Source organism: Aquarana catesbeiana, linkage group LG04 (assembly GCF_042186555.1).
Source record: "Aquarana catesbeiana isolate 2022-GZ linkage group LG04, ASM4218655v1, whole genome shotgun sequence".
Taxonomy (NCBI): Eukaryota; Metazoa; Chordata; class Amphibia; order Anura; family Ranidae; genus Aquarana; species Aquarana catesbeiana.
The window spans coordinates 541888964-541905745 of NC_133327.1; the positions used below are offsets into that span (position 1 = coordinate 541888964).

At 40.9% G+C, this 16782-nt stretch overlaps 1 protein-coding gene across 2 annotated transcripts in view; it reads right to left on the reverse strand.

Annotated features, from left to right (window-relative positions):
• Positions 1–16782, reverse strand: part of TRIM67 (tripartite motif containing 67) — a 129398-nt gene that overhangs the window by 80357 nt on the left and 32259 nt on the right. For both annotated transcript variants that reach the window (XM_073627886.1, XM_073627885.1), the window contains exons 2-4: positions 8890–8985; positions 6161–6283; positions 2481–2591 (exon numbers count right to left, since the gene is read on the reverse strand). In XM_073627886.1, coding sequence (XP_073483987.1) covers positions 2481–2591; positions 6161–6283; positions 8890–8985 — 330 coding nt within the window. The remainder of the gene's footprint in view (positions 1–2480; positions 2592–6160; positions 6284–8889; positions 8986–16782) is intronic.

The window sequence follows — 16782 nt, forward strand, 5'->3', positions numbered from 1 at the left end:
AATTTTATACAAAGGAAGATCAGCCAAATATAAAAGCCCTGTAATACATTTCCACCTTCACCCACTAGCATGCCAAGGAAAACTGGGGCTTATTAATTGGGTCTTAACTACTTCCTGTATGGACACTCTTCTATAGTGGTTATCCCTTCATTCCGAGTTTTCTTTGCCTCCTAAGCTGTGGTTCCTCTGGCCTCAGTGTATGTGTGTTACCAATGTGTGGTTGGTTCTCCTTGGCATGCTGGTGGTTGAAGGTGGAGAGGTATCTTTGTGTTCCAGTGCTTTTATATAGCTGATCTTCCTTTGTATACAATTCACAGTGTAAACTGTGAGTGTACAAAACTTTTTTTGGTATGGTACATATTGGTCTAGCATTTATTGTATTGAAAATTGTTTAATCTCATTGTTGATACACTATATTTCCAAAAGTATTGGGACACCTGCCTTTACACGCACATGAACTTTAATTAGAGTTGCCACCTCATCCCTTTAAACCCAAACACCTTTGAATTACACAGGTTCTGAGGCTAATTAAATGCAGATAAGGCACCAAGTGAGTTTAATTACCACCTTAACCACTTCCCGCCCGCTGTATGCAGAATGACGGCTGGGAAGTGGTTCTGTTATCCTGACTGGGCGTCTAATGACATCCAGCAGGATAACATGCTGGTGCGCGCCCGTGGGGACACGCGGCGATCGCGAGTGCGGCGTGTCATTCTCACACCCCCCCATCTCCGATTGTGATAAGAAGCCTCTGTCAGAGGCTTCTTACCACGTGATCAGCTGTGACCAATCACAGCTGATCATCTCGTGAACCAGGAAGTGGCTGTAAACTGCATTTCTCGGTTTGCACTGACAGGGAGAGCCGAGCGACGGCTCTCCCTGTCAGGGTGGAGGGGGTCTGTGCTGATAATCAGCACATTGATTATCAGCACAGCCCCCTCAGTTGTGCAAATCACCTGTAAATCAGTGCCCAGCAGTGTCCCAACAACAAAGTGTGACAGTGCCCACCACAGTGCCAATCAGAACCCACCACGGTGCCAATCAGTGCCCACCACAGTGCCAATCAGTGCCCAGCAGTAACACCTGTCAGTAATCTCTCAGTACCTCATCATCAGTGCTGTCCATCAGTGCCACCTGTCAGTGCCAATCAGTACCACCTATCAGTGCCAATCAGTGCTGCCCGTCAGTGCCCATCACAGCCGCCTGTCAGTGCCCATCACAGCCGACTGTCAGTGCTCATCAGTGCCTATCAGTGCCGCCTGTCAGTGCCCATCAGTGCCACCTATCAGTGCCCATTAGTGCCACCTATCAGTGCCCATCAGTGCTGCATATCAGTGTCGCCTATCAGTGCCCATCAATTCTACATATCAGTGCCTCCTCCCCTTTAGTTTGTTTAGCAAAAAATAAAAACCCCAGAGGTGATCAAATACCACCAAAAGAAAGCTCTATTTGTGGGAAGAAAATGATAAAAATTTAGTTTGGGTACAGTGTTGCATGACCGCGCAATTGTCATTCAAAGTGTGTCAGCGCTGAAAGCTGAAAATTGTCCTGGACATGTATGGCCAAAAGTGACCCCATTAATGTCCTTAGCCCCCTATTATTATCCTCAGCCCCCCATTCATGTCCTGAACCCCCCTTAACCATCTGGAGTTCCCCTTTAACTGTCCTGAGCGCCCCCCCTTCCCCCGTAACTGTCCTGAGCCCCTCCATTACAGTTTTTAGCATTACTGTGCTCAGCCTGCATTCACATTGTCCCCTTCCTGTCCTACCTTACACAGACAGGGAGGAGGACAGGAGACACAGCAGGTTTAGCCAGAAAGCAGGAGCTGCAAGCTGGTGATTGGCTGGTAAGAATGCCCTGCATCCTAGCAACCAGTCACCTGCTTGTTAACTTGGGCAGCCCCCTCCCTCTATCCAGAGCTGCCCCACCTCCCGCTGTCGACTCTGTGAGAATAAGAATGAGAGCGGTAGCAGTGACAGCTCTAGGCAGATTAGCTTTTAAATGGCGGTTCCATGGCGGTCCAGATAGGACATTAACTCGGTCCGGAATCGGACTGCGGTCCGCCATTCAGTGATGCCTGGTCTATTTGAAAGTAATATCAGGTTGGCTTTGAGGAGACAGAAACAGAAGGTGGATTTATAGGGATTGCTGAAAAGAGGAATTGTTTGTCTCGTGGAACTGCATATGACACTGTTAAGTTTTAAATTTCTCTAGCAATCCTGTAAAATATAGGAGCTATCATTTTCTATATGTAATTGATATATATAACAATAATAAATACATATAACAAAAAAAAAAAAATAGGTTAAAAGCGGTTTCTGCAATATAAGACCATGTGTATTTTAGCCTGGAGAATAATCCTGTCTGAGGTTCAGAGATAAGTGTTCAGTACAGAATCCTTATCAGTCACAGGTACATGAAACAAGAGACCTGTGAATATCTTGCTTGTTTTAACAAAAGGATTATATTGCACATCTACCTGTAAGAAACCAGAGGGATCATTTTCTTTGATGACTTCAAGGCAATATTCCATCAGCCCAGTCGACTGGCGCAGTTTCAGCGTACAGTGATTTATCTGGTCCCAGACAACCTGGAAATAAACCACACATATAAATTAATTCCCTTTACAATGGATTAGTGTATTGTACTGGTAGGGCTAATGCAAGATGAAAGCTCACAAGTGCATGTTGTCAGCAGCCACGTCTTTTGGTTCTACTTTACATGTTCTGTACATCACAGCAGACAAAGGCAGAATGTACTAACAGATACAAATATTTAAAAAGTATTCAGATCCTCTCTTAATCCTCTCAATACTCTCAACAGAAATGCATACATTACCACTAAGCGGTTTCAACAGTTGGTGCATCAATCTTTTTATTTTACTAGTCTATGGCTCTTTTTCACATATTCGTTCTACAACAAAAAACTTTTCTTAAGGCAGAAAACCCCCCTATTGAGGCTTTGATGCAGCCAATAATATATGGTTCAGGAGAGTGGTAGAAAAAATGTAATTTTTATTGGTACAAAGGTTATAAAAGGTAGTGACTTCTGACATTAAAAGTCAAGACATGAATTGTATTACAAACATTGTTAAAAAGACGGCAACAATATAAAGTACAGTATAGCCAAAGCAACAAGGTCAAAAAGTAGTTATAGATGTACTGACACGTTTCGACCCCAATGGGTCATCTTCAGAGGACAGATGATTAACAGCTGTAAAAATATAAGCATGTATCACAATCTTTTTTGTTTTTAAAAAAGACAGTAAGGAGTAGAACAAGAAATATATAAAATACATTGTATTTGTATGCATAAACATATCTTGCATCGTTACCAGTCAGGTTGCTTCAAACGACTAAAGGTGACCATAATGTGCAGGGGTTGTCCCCTCCCTTTTTCCCCCTCTGTTTCCCAGATGACAAGCCAGTCCCCCAGAGAGCAGATGTCAAGCCAAATTGCCTTACAAGGGATCACACAGAAACTAGGGAGGGGACAACCCCTGCACATTATGGCCACCTTTAGTCGTTTGAAGCAACCTGACTGGTAACTATGCAAGATATGTTTATGCATACAAATACAATGTATTTTATATATTTCTTGTTCTACTCCTTACTTAAAAACAAAAAAGATTGTGATACATGCTTACATTTTTGCAGCTGTTAATCATCTGTCCTCTGAAGATGACCCATTGGGGTCGAAACGCGTCAGTACATCTATAACTACTTTTTTACCTTGTTGCTTTGGCTATACTGTACTTTATATTGTTGCCGGCTTTTTAACAATGTTTGTAATACAGTTCATGTCTTGACTTTTAATGTCAGAAGTCACTACCTTTTATAACCTTTGTACCAATAAAAATTACATTTTTTCTACCACTCTCCTGAACCATATATTATTGGCTGCATCAAAGCCCCAATAGGGGGGTTTTCGGTTTTTCTTTTCCTCTTATGCATCTCGTGGGGTGCGCAGCCCCCTTACTCTTAACTCCCCGAGTGTCCCCTTCTTTTCAACTTTTCTTAAGGCATTCTCTAAATTTAAGCCCAACACTAGCCAAATGTTCCTTTTTTGTAAATTATGGATTCACCAGGAAAGGGGACACATTTTTATTGCTGTCTGTTTCCCTTTTGGGAAGACTAAAGCCAGCCATAGATAGATTGAAATTTGGCCAGTTCAGCAGGAACCTACCGAATTTCAATACAACTATGGGCAGGCTAGTTGTACTGAAGTTGGCCTATCGATCAACTTCAGTACAACCAGCCTGTCAGTTTTTTTCCATGCAATCACTGCCAGCGACTATAGCTGTCAGCAGTGATTATTGTACTTGGAGGGGGTCCCCCCATTCAACACAGGTAGCGTTTGATTTGGGAATTGAGCGATTTTCTTTCCTTCATCCCATGGTTGAAGGAAAAAAAATTGTATAATCTTATGTGCTCCACTCATTCTCTGTCTGGACAGGAAGTGAGTGGAACGTCTGTGACGGTTACAAATTACATTTTTAATAAAGTGGGAAGACCTTGCATGGGCAAGTCAAGCTCAAATGAATCAGGGGACTGAACTGAGCTAAATAAAACTTCAACTGGGTTGGGCAGTGTCAACTGGAGAACATCTGGGGGCTTTTTCAGTTAAAATGCTATAACCACTAACCACTTGTGGCCCAAAAAACACTAGTTTGACATGCCTGGCTTAGAGCGTCTTGAGCGTCACAGACAAGAACAAAAAACTGACAAAAATGTATGTCTAGCCCCCTACTTTATCCAAATCTAAAAAAAACGTAGAATTTTTCTGGAGTTGGACTTGAATGCTGCTTGGTCTGAATACGTTTACACTCATAAGTAATCATAAGAAAATAATTATTACATGATAGCTAAAATATTTACAGTATATTTATTTATTTATTGCATAGAGAAGGGAATGGATAAAACCCTGGTAAGGTTTTTTTTCATCATCTATGTCCCACTGGGAAGATTTACCTTCTTTTCCTGTCCTGCACAAGAGGAAGTAAGAAATAAAATCCCTTTAGCCTAGGTTCACATTGTTCGGATTTGGCATGCGATTTGACATGTCAAATCGCATGCCAAATCGGCGGCTATTGTTGGCGCTGCACCGATTCCCAAAAGTAGTTCCTGTACTACTTTTGGCGACTTTGGGGGGGGGGGGATTTGTATAGACATCTGTGGAGGAACCCACACAGATGTCTCTGAAATCGCTCCCGAAGTCGGACTGACATGCGGGTATGTAACTGAACTCGCACGCAGTCAGTGTGAACCTAGGCTCAGAGGTCCCTGATCTGATGGCAAATTAAAATTCTGGATTTTCCATTACTTTTAGTTACAGGTAACAGTGGTGAGCAGGACAAATAGAGAGAGTAAATTTCCCTAAGGGACCATTCACACTATGGTGTTGTAATGAGTGGGACACTGTGTGCTTTACTGCATTGTGCATTCTGAATGGCACCCCATCACACCTGCTGACGGATGTGCACTGCAGTGTGGCACAATGCATGGCAACGCACAGAATAAGGATGATGATGTATGAGTATGTATTAACAAATGCTCCCGAGGGCTTTTCGGATACGGCTGCATCGTTGCTTTTGTTTGCCCCGATGTTCAGCAATATTGTCTTCGGTTTAAACCATTGATTTTCACACACTCTCCTGGTCTGTGTGTGTCTCCTGTGTCTCTCTCTCTATTTTTTGGTGCTGGCAGTCAGTAAGGAGCTGTTCGATAAATGCTCGGTCCATTAACTATTCGTTTCTTTCATGTCCCCTGAGGAGGCCATCACTGGTGAGCAGACACTACAGTAGCAGCATTTGTATAAACTACCAAAGCTGACCATACTATGGACATGTGTATTTTATCTATATCTTCAACTATCATGTTTTTATGATGTATTAATTAAAGTTTGTAAATTTTACTACCTTGATTGATTTTGCTTTTGGCACCGATATAATCCCACGAGCGATTCATTCTATTCTTACTGTATTTAACATTAATTTGCCATTTTTTACTAAAACTTTAGCGGAATACATTTGCCTAGAGTTAAGCCTTTAAATATGGTTGTGTTTATATGAATTATACTATCATTTGAACTATCATTATTATAACTACATAAAAAAATATATAAATTCTTTATTCCAATGTCTGTGATGTTGCAGCTCACCTTGAATTTATGTTCACGTTCTTTTGTGACTTTGGTAAGCAATTTTGCTTTCTGACGGTTTAATGCATCAACCAGAGCATCACATTGAGCAACCAAGCATGCTTCATATTCCAGACCATTTTCCTAAAAGGAAGGCAATCGTGCGAGAGGTGTTAGCTAAACTGTAGCACAAAGCTAAAAGAAAATCTGAAAAGAAAATTTTAATCAATCTTTGGTGGCGCAGGTATTAGACTGCATTCATCAGTGTCGTGACATTCTGTGGAAAAAGGTCTTATATAATTCCAACTCCAAGTTAACTATATGGTATCAGTATTTCTTTATTGACCAAAAATGTGTATATAATAGACCAGATTTAAAGCAAACAATGAACTTTCCGTGTAAATGCATTCCAGATGTGTCAAAAAAGGTATGCAAAGTTTTGTGGATTGTTTTCTTTTAAAGGCAGCCATAGCTGGAAATGACAATTGCCCTCTATGTGGAAGATGTGGTCTCTCTGCATAGGTTTGACTCACCCCCTGCTGATCTAGACCTGTTTTTACTGATTGGACAGCTCTAGTTCTGACTCAGCAGGGGGTGTACAATACAAAATAAATGCACTGCCATTGTTCTCATGTGCAACTTCATGTCATGATACAAGGTAAAATATCCATCTTTGTTGGCCCTATAGCATACATGCCATCTGTTGGCAGGGAAGACCTGGTGTTAGAAATCATATCAAATAGGAGAGGGCTATAACCCCCACCAGCTGTTTATTGTTAAGTGTATGTAAACCCAAGAACAAGAATGTAATATATTGCAGCATACAGCTCCTTAAATGTAGTAGCTGCATTCGCTTTTACTGGCTTTTATCCTTTATTTACACCTGGTGATTTTGCGGATAACACACTTCCTGTCCTAGCATGATAACATGCACTCATTGTACTGTACCTGGAGGAGTAGCATTGTCACCCTAGGACACAAAGTGTATTCAGACTGCAGTCAACAAAGGCAGATATACCAGAACACTATTAATGCTATAATTAAGAGACCAAAAGGGAGCAAATAATAGAAGTTCATAGCTAAGGTGTACGTCCACTTTATCTGTCACCCCATTGGAGATTTTTACTAATTTCATGTCCTAGTCACAATTACCATGAGATGAAATGAGGCATAACCTTTTTACAAAAGCCTCCAATAACTATGCCCAAAACTACAAAAAAACTTTAGCTGGATTTATTTTTTAGCCCTGGTTCACACCAGTGCGGCTTTGAAATCGCGCTACTTCAGCCTGATTTCAAAGCCGCTTATCAGTGCAATTTTGATGTGCGATTTCATTGTGGCTTGCGACTTCTTTTAACAGAAGTCAATGCAAGTCGCAATGACATCGCAGAAAAGTAGTGCAGGAACCTTTTTTCAAAGTCGCTGCGACTTGAGTTGCAACGATTTGATACAGCGGCCGTCTTCCTCCAGTGTATGTACTACAGAGGGAGATCATCTGACCACCTAGAAAAGGTCAAAAGGAGATCTCGGACCCTCCCTCCCTAATACATATATCAGAGGAAGAGAGCAATGGGCGGTCACGTGACCGCTGATCGTGGAGAAGAAATAAGGTATTTAGAAGATGAATTTTACAAAACGGCATACAGTATATACTACAGATTATCCTAGCAGAGGGGCTGGCAGTGATTGTGTGCACTGCTTTAACAACCCCTTTAAACATTTTTAACAGATTTTTCATACTCAAATCCAACATAAAAAAGTACTGAAATAAAAAGGAATAATTTTTGAGCTTATTGTGTGATGTATGGTGAAAATTACTCTAAAATGTTCTCTTTCCAGTTAACTAATAGCACAGAAAACAATTAGATTAATGTGGGTGAATGTTATGTGTTTTGTATTGAATGATCATTTAGATCCTTTGATTGAATAAAATTATTGGATCGAACAGTTGATAACATGAAGGGTCAACATAAATATAAAACCAAGCCTTAAAGTTCTTTACTATATCAATAGGTTGTTGATGCACTCAAATAACTTCAAGTTATCTGACCTGGAAAATGTAGGATTTCACATTTAAGGCTACCCAGCACATTATATTGCTATACATAACTGGGGTTACCAGCTATGTATTTATTTTTGTTTGCTACAGAAACAACCAAACGTGATAGTGTGCATACTGGGGGATATAGTTTGCCACTATAATATCAGCATTATATTAATTTATTTATGTATATATATTTTTTTATGTTGTATACACTTCCATCAAGTATATCTAAGAACAAAACTTTATTTTGATAGAGTGTTTTTTTTTTTTTTCATTTGCTGTCTGCATCCCATTACGGAGATTTCCCTTTGCTTTCTGTTTTTAACAGTTCAGACAACAGTAAGTGAGAAGAAATCCTTCCAAAGTGACGGGAATCCTCTTTTAGATGGTTGTCACTGGAACAGGTGTCACTATTGACTTATTCTCATCACTTTCTGTCCCAGTGACAATGGTCTCCAAGGACATATAGAGAGAGGGTAAATTTCCCCAGTGGGGATACAGACAGAAATACTACTAAAAAAAAAAAAGGAAAAACTAACAGTGGCTTTAACACTGAAATAAAGAAACAAAAAAGTCTTGGTTTTAGATGCTTTTTAGCGATAGATTATATTTTCTGACCAAGAATTGCAGCGCTAGATGTACATCCTGGTTCCAGAAGAAGCAGATGTAACAAAGATCAGATTGACAACATTCTGGAAAACTATACCTGGACTTGTTGAAGAATGTTCTTTAATTGAACCAGGAATTCTTTGGCTTCTTTTGCTTTATCAGAAACTCCGCTCAAAGCCTGGGAAAGCTGAGACTGTGAAGGAAAATAACAGATGTGAACACCATTTACATATATTAGTATTCAAGAAATTGTAAGTACTTGATTTCTACACCTTACATGTAAATGTATAAGCTCGCAAATGTAACCATCTCAACCCATACATCTGCATCAAAGTATTATACTTTTCCTGTCTTCCCAACTCATAAGTAAACCTCTTATTTTTAGAATTTCTATAAATGTCAAATTACATTGTTAGTCAGGTTGAAAAAAGACACAAGTCCAACTAGTCCAACAAATAGAAGAGAAAAAAAAAAAACATACAATCTCATATACACAATCCTATACCCACAGTTGATCAAGAGGAAGGCGAAAAACCCCAGCAAAGCATGATCCAATTTGCTACAGCAGAGGAAAAAATTCCTTCCTGATCAGATATTCCCTGGATCAACTTTACCTATAAATGTTAGTATCCAGTTATATTATGTACATTTAGGAAAGTATCCAGGCCTTTTTTAAAGCAATCTACTGAGCTGGCCAGAACCACCTCTGGAGGGAGTCTGTTCAACACTTTCACAACTCTTACTGTGAAGAAACCTTTCCATATTTGGAGATGAAATCTCTTTTCATCTAGATGTAAAGAGTGCCCCCTTGTCCTCTGTGATGATGTTGAAGTGAATAACTCACCACCAAGTTCACTATATGGACGACTTATGTATTTATACATGTTAATCCTATCCCCCCTTAATCTCCTCTTCTCAAGAGAGAATAAATTCAGTTCCTCTAATCTATCCTCATAGCAAATTACTATCATAACCATTGGGAAAATGCTTGAAGTCCAAATCCAACCAAAACTTCAGAGGGCAGGGAAGAGATAGAGCCTCTGACAGGTTGTCATTGCCATCTCTGACCCTACAAGAAAGATTTGTGCCTACTTTCTGTCAGAACAGGAAGTCATGGTAAATCTCTCTAACAGGGAAACATAAAAATAAAAGCACTTTTCATAAAACGGGGAAGTATTATATCTTGAGCAATACAATGTATGAGACTGTATGGGAGGATATAGCTACATATTTGTACCCACATCCCAGTAACCTTTTCAAAAGAATGAAAAATGAACAAAAAAGATCAGACTTTTAGGGTACAATAGTCCAAAGCAAACATTGTTAAAAATGTTGCCTTATTCTAAACAGTAGTTTAAAAAGTTCACATAATCATATTCTATCATAAAAGAGTTATACATATTACATAGTATTACATAGTTAATCTGATTTAAAAATGACAAAAGTTTAACCAACAAAGAAAAATAAAAACACCAATACGCTCAAATAGGAAAACCTCCATATACACTATCCAATACTCATAGTTGACCCAGAGAAATCCAGATCAATATGCAACAATTCCACAAAAATGTAATGTTTTACAACAGCTACCGAGCAATTATACAGTGGGGACGGAAAGTATTCAGACCCCCTTAAATTTTTCACTCTTTGTTATATTGCAGCCATTTGCTAAAATCATTTAAGTTAATTTTTTTTCCTCATTAATGTACACACAGCACCCCATATTGACAGAAAAACACAGAATTGTTGACATTTTTGCAGATTTATTAAAAAAGAAAAACTGAAATACCGTATTTATCGGCGTATAACATACGCCGGCGTATAACACACGCCGGCGTATAACACGCATCCCAAGTTTAGGAGGGAATTATACGGAAAAAAATGTTTTAAGGAAAAAAACTTACATTTAAATGCCCATCAATGCAGCCTTGCACAGCGTCCATCTGCATGCTTGTCCAGTGTCATTTGCAGCCTTGCAGTCATTTGCAGCCTTGCAGTCAGCATCCTTGGTGTCATTTGCAGCCTTGCAGTCAGCAGCCTTGGTGTCATTTGCAGCCTTATCAGTGTCCATGTGATGCCTTGCAGCTTTTACAGTGATGATCTGCAGCTTTCTATGTCCATTTGCAGACTTGCTCAGGCTGCAGTTAAACTGCAGTGACTTTTCATTGTCACTGCAGTTTGAAAATGGCGCCGCCGGCGCCGAAATACACAGAGCCAGTCCTCGGCTCTTCTCGGCGGCTCTCGTTCACTTTTGGCTCCACTCGTGGTCCCGCCCGGGATGGGCGTGACTGTGAGCGGAGCTCTCCGAACCTAGCCGAGTACACTCGGCTAGGTTCGGGCGGCGCTCGAGTGAAGCCGAAAGTGGCCGAGAAGAGCCGAGGACCGGCTCTGTGTATTTCGGCGCCGGCGGCGCCATTTTCAAATCGCGGTCGGCGATTTTGAAGATCAGTCAGTGGGGGATCGCAGGGGATCGGCGTATAACACGCACCCGCGATTTTCCCCTGATTTTAAGGGGAAAAAAGTGCGTGTTATACGCCGATAAATACGGTATCACATGGTCCTAAGTATTCAGACCCTTTGCTCAGTATTTAGTAGAAGCACCCTTTTGATCTAATACAGCCATGAGTCTTTTTGGGAAAGATGCAACAAGTTTTTCACACCTGGATTTGGGGATCCTCTGCCATTCCTCCTTGCAGATCCTCTCCAGTTCTGTCAGGTCGGATGGTAAACATTGGTGGAAAGCCATTTTTAGGTCTCTCCAGAGATGCTCAATTGGGTTTAAGTCAGGGCTCTGGCTGGGCCATTCAAGAACAGTCATGGAGTTGTTGTGAAGCCACTCCTTCGTTATTTTAGCTGTGTGCTTAGGGTCATTGTCTTGTTGGAAGGTAAACCTTCGGCCCAGTCTGAGGTCCTGAGCACTCTGGAGAAGGTTTTCATCCAGGATATCCCTGCACTTGGCCGCATTCATCTTTCCCTCGATTGCAACCAGTCGTCCTGTCCCTGCAGCTGAAAAACACCCCCACAGCATGATGCTGCCACCACCATGCTTCACTCTTGGGACTGTATTGGACAGGTGATGAGCAGTGCCTGGTTTTCTCCACACATACCGCTTAGAATTAAGGCCAAAAAGTTCTGTCTTGGTCTCATCAGACCAAAGAATCTTATTTCTCACCATCTTGGAGTCCTTCAGGTGTTTTTTTAGCAAACTCCATGCGGGCTTTCATGTGTCTTACACTGAGGAGAGGCTTCCGTCGGGCCACTCTGCCATAAAGCCCCGACTGGTGGAGGGCTGCAGTGATGGTTGACTTTCTACAACTTTCTCCCATCTCCCGACTGCATCTCTGGAGCTCAGCCACAGTGATTTTTGGGTTCTTCTTTACCTCTCTCACCAAGGATCTTCAACCCCGATAGCTCAGTTTGCCCGGACGGCCAGCTCTAGGAAGGGTTCTGGTCATCCCAAACGTCTTCCATTTAAGGATTATGGAGGCCACTGTGCTCTTAGGAACCTTAAGTGCAGCAGAAATTTTTTGTAACCTTGGCCAGATCTGTGCCTTGCCACAATTCTGTCCCTGAGCTCTTCAGGCAGTTCCTTTGACCTCATGATTCTCATTTGCTCTGACATGCACTGTGAGCTGTAAGGTCTTATATAGACAGGTGTGTGGCTTTCCTAATCAAGTCCAATCAGTATAATCAAACACAGCTGGACTCAAATGAAGGTGTAGAACCCTTTCAAGGATGATCAAAAGAAATGGACAGCACCTGAGTTAAATATATGAGTGTCACAGCAAAGGGTTTGAATACTTAGGACCATGTGATATTTCAGTTTTTCTTTTTTAATAAATCTGCAAAAATGTCAACAATTCTGTGTTTTTCAGTCAATATGGGGTGCTGTGTGTACATTAATGAGGAAAAAAATGAACTTAAATGATTTTAGCAAATTGCTGCAATATAACAAAGAGTGAAAAATTTAAGGGGGTCTGAATACTTTCCGTCCCCACTGTATATCTTATTTCTTATTTAGTGTTTTGCTTCTATAATATCCATATAATGATCACATGTTTTCCTGGTCATATTAGGGATCACTGAAGCAGGGAGGTATACAGTCCTCAACATGTTTCTCAGACCCAAGGTCTACTTCCTCGGGAGGATCAAACGAGCTGGAAATTGAAATAGCATAATATCATAGTTTAATTGTAAAATCACTGAAGACATTTGTGGGTGCAACCATCCAAAGATTACCAAAATGAGGGATATCACAGAGGGGGTTAGCAATTGATGGTCTTGTAATGTTATCATGTGTCCCAGTTTGTGTATGGATACAGTTCTCCTGAATTCTAAAGGGATGTACCCCCATCAGACCAAGATTCCAGTAGCCCAATCAGATACACTCCCCACTTCATTCAAGGACAGAGAAGATCTCCAATGGCTATTACTGTATTTCTTTGTTAAGTATAGAAAAGTCTGCTGCCAGGTGGATGCACAGCATCCCACCCAACATGAAGTATTATAGAATAGTACTGTACTGTATACATTATACTATTATAATGTCTTACAACTGCTCCCTTTATTGCTTGCATAGTTGTCACAGGGACAGAAAGTAAACTTGACAGATATTTTAACTCCCTCTCTCATTTAGGGTTTAGGTATTAGGCTTTAAAGGAATCCCTTCCTTAGAGAACCATGGAAGCTGTCATTGCTAACTTCTCATTCTGAAAATTACATTTGCCTAGCTGCCATGCTCAAAATCTTTGTTTAATACTTGACAAACCCAGAATATTTCTCCCACTTTCCTATCTGTGTACTAGTTTTTGGTTAGTAACTCTGGAAGTAGTGAGGGTCCACATAACAGCTAGGCAAGTAGCAATTTCAGAATATGGATAACAATGGTTGCCTCCATATTTTTCTCAGGTAAGGTTTCCTTTTAAAAAATTGTGTAGAAAGTACAGTTTTCAACTATAACAAATAGCCTCTCTGCAATATCTCTGCAGTTTTTTTCTTGAGTTAATTAGGAGCAGGATATTGGATGCAGAAACTGTAAATGCCAACGAAAATTACACCTGAAAAATAGGCTTATCAGAATTGTTTTTTTCAGTTCCAAAACATTAATATGCTCTTGACCAGGGTAGGGCCAAGGATGGGGCAAAAGAGGCACCCACCTTGGTAACTATGCTCTGGAAGGCACTGTTGTAGCCTCCTCAGCTTCTGTATCGCCAAACCATGGCCTGCATTGTGCAGGACTGAACTGTCAGTTTGACAGGTGGGTGGAGCCTGAGGAGGAGAGTGAGTGGAGGAGGGATTGCTGTCAGTCGTGAGAAAATGGACTGGTGAAAGCTTAGTAAGAGGCCTGGTTGGGGGAGGGGTTACTCCTTAAGGGGCCCTAGTGCTCCACTGTAAAGAAAGACTGGTTGAGAGAAGAAAGCCCCTACTGGGGGAGATTTAGGCTACATTGATTTACCCTGGAGGAGACTATTTGAGCCCTGCAGTTATTTTACGTTTCTTTACATAAAAGTAAAGTTTCCTTTTTACCACTGTACCCAACTAAACATCCCCTCACTGTGCTAAGCAGCATTTTATATGTACTCAGCAAAGGATTGAGGAAAAGATAGAGTAACTAGACTTTGTGTGTGCAGTTTGTTTGGGCCTGGCTGGTATCCACTCAATGGGGGGGATTTACTAAAACCGGAGAGTGCAGAATCTGGTTTAGCTTTGCATAAAAACCAATCAGCTTTCAAGTCTTATTGTCAAAGCCTAAATGAACAAGCTGAAGTTAGAAGCTGATTGGCTATCATGCACAGCTGCACCAGATTCTGAGTGCTCCAGTTTTAGTAAATCTCCCCCATTGTCTGTGAACATGTGGATGCTGGATCTCACACCAATGTGTTCTGCTCGTGTAACTTTGGACCTAGCGTTCTTCTGGTGAAGGACTTGGAGGTGGTAGGATAGGCCTAAATGTATGCTGCCGAGACTTGTTGTGGAGGTTGGAGCTTATTTCCTGTGACTGTGCTTTGGGTTTCAAGTTTGGATTTTGAACCACAAGTTACCAACGCTAGTTCAAAGATCCCTTTAAAGGATAACTGATCAGCTTTCCTTTAGACTCAAAAACATTAGAGAAAATCAGAGTCCGCATCAGGTACGCTGTGGACAAGCATGTGTATCCATGTGCATCGCAGTGACATAGCAAATATTGTGAGAATGCAAATTTGCTTATCTGCATACAATAAATGCACTGTATACACATAGGCATTAGTACATGTGTATGCAGCATTTTAAACCTACATGCTTTGTTGGTTTATATGAAACAAATAATGTTAATTGATACACTGTATTGGTTGCAGAATTAGTAAATTGTGCAATAACTGTAGTCCTTATTGTGAAATTTATGGAAAATATGATTACTAGTTGTTCTGTATACTACAAATGTAGTAGGTATGAACTTCTGCAGTCCTTCTTTCTACATGCTATCCTGTGATTGTTTATGCTGTCTCTGTTCTCAATGCTTCTTTATTTGTCACCCATTATAGTCTGTCCATCATTCCTTGCCGTTATCTGCCGCTTCTATTTGGGATACCGCCCAAATCAATCCCAAAATGTTTACAGATTTCTGTTAATTAGGAGGCATGAAAACCTGTATACAAATCCAAATTTGCCAATGCCAATGTCAGTGTGACTAAGGAGGTTGCTGAAATGATCAAAGCGAACAATGAAAGGGTAGAACATTCTCTAATTAGTACATGTGTTCTTGCAAGCTGTTATTAGGCTGTGACCTTTAGTTTAGAGCTACAATATGCACAGATAATTTACAGGTATGCAACACAGATCACTTCTGTGTGAGCCTTGTTGATGGTTTTGTTGTTTTGATAATGTCACAAAGTGCAGGTGGCGCAGACATGGGAGTAATGTATTTTTTACGATCTCATTGTCGAATAACTAAAAAAGTACACTTGCATTGGTAAAAATAAGGGACATTTCTGTATTTAAATTTAAACATAAAACTTAGTATATTTATTATACAGTATAAGGGGACAATGAATTAAGAGGTTTGAGACATTATAACCAAAGGGATTAGCTAAAGAATATAATATCAGTTTGGGGCGCGTTTGTTTATGATTCAGGCTGGGTTCACACTATTGCGAATTGGATGCGGATTTTCCACATCCAATTCGCATGTCAGGAGATTGTGACCGTCTCTCTATGGAGCCGGTTCACACATCTTCGGGGCGACTTTGGTGCGAATTGCACAGGTGCCCTGTGTGTCTTCTGATCCATTTCAGGTCCGATGTCAGGTAAAAATTTGGGCTGAAATTTGACCTGAAACAGTGAACAGGGAGGCACTGGACCCCTGCTGTGAGCCGCTCTGTCCTGCGGTGTGAACCCAGCCTCAAGGTCTGTGTTGATGAGCTTTGGATCACTTCAAGCTGGTGTTACAAGCCCAAAACCTGTTGACAAAGTCCCCCAAAGTGGTATCATTTAAAGAAAAGCCTTGAAGAAAAGTAATGAACTGTATAAATTTGTAAGGGGCATATATCTTTAAATTCTACCCCTGGGGTGATGTACAGAAAATAACAATGTTAGTTCTTTTTATTCCAGTTGTTCATATTACTTAAATGAAAAAAAAAAACTTCAGAGGAAATGTTAGAGAGAGTAAGATATACAATACAGTGATACCTCCGTTTGCGAGTGACGCTGTATATGAGCGTTTCGCAAGACGAGCTATATTTCTTTTAAAATTCTGACTTGATTTGCAAGTGCTGTCTCGCAAGACGAGCAGGACTCAAGCCGCTGGTGTATATATTACCATATGTGGCCAGAGGTCCAGGGGCGCTGGTGGCTCCCAGCGCTTCCTGGATAACTCGGAGACGCTCAGAGATGCTCGGAGACACTCCCAGCTGGGTGGGGCAGGCGTAACATGCGTCGGAGTACCCCAAATGTTTCAACAGTTCCCAAATGATTCCGAGCATCTCTGTGCATCACCAGCGCCCCTGCACCTCTG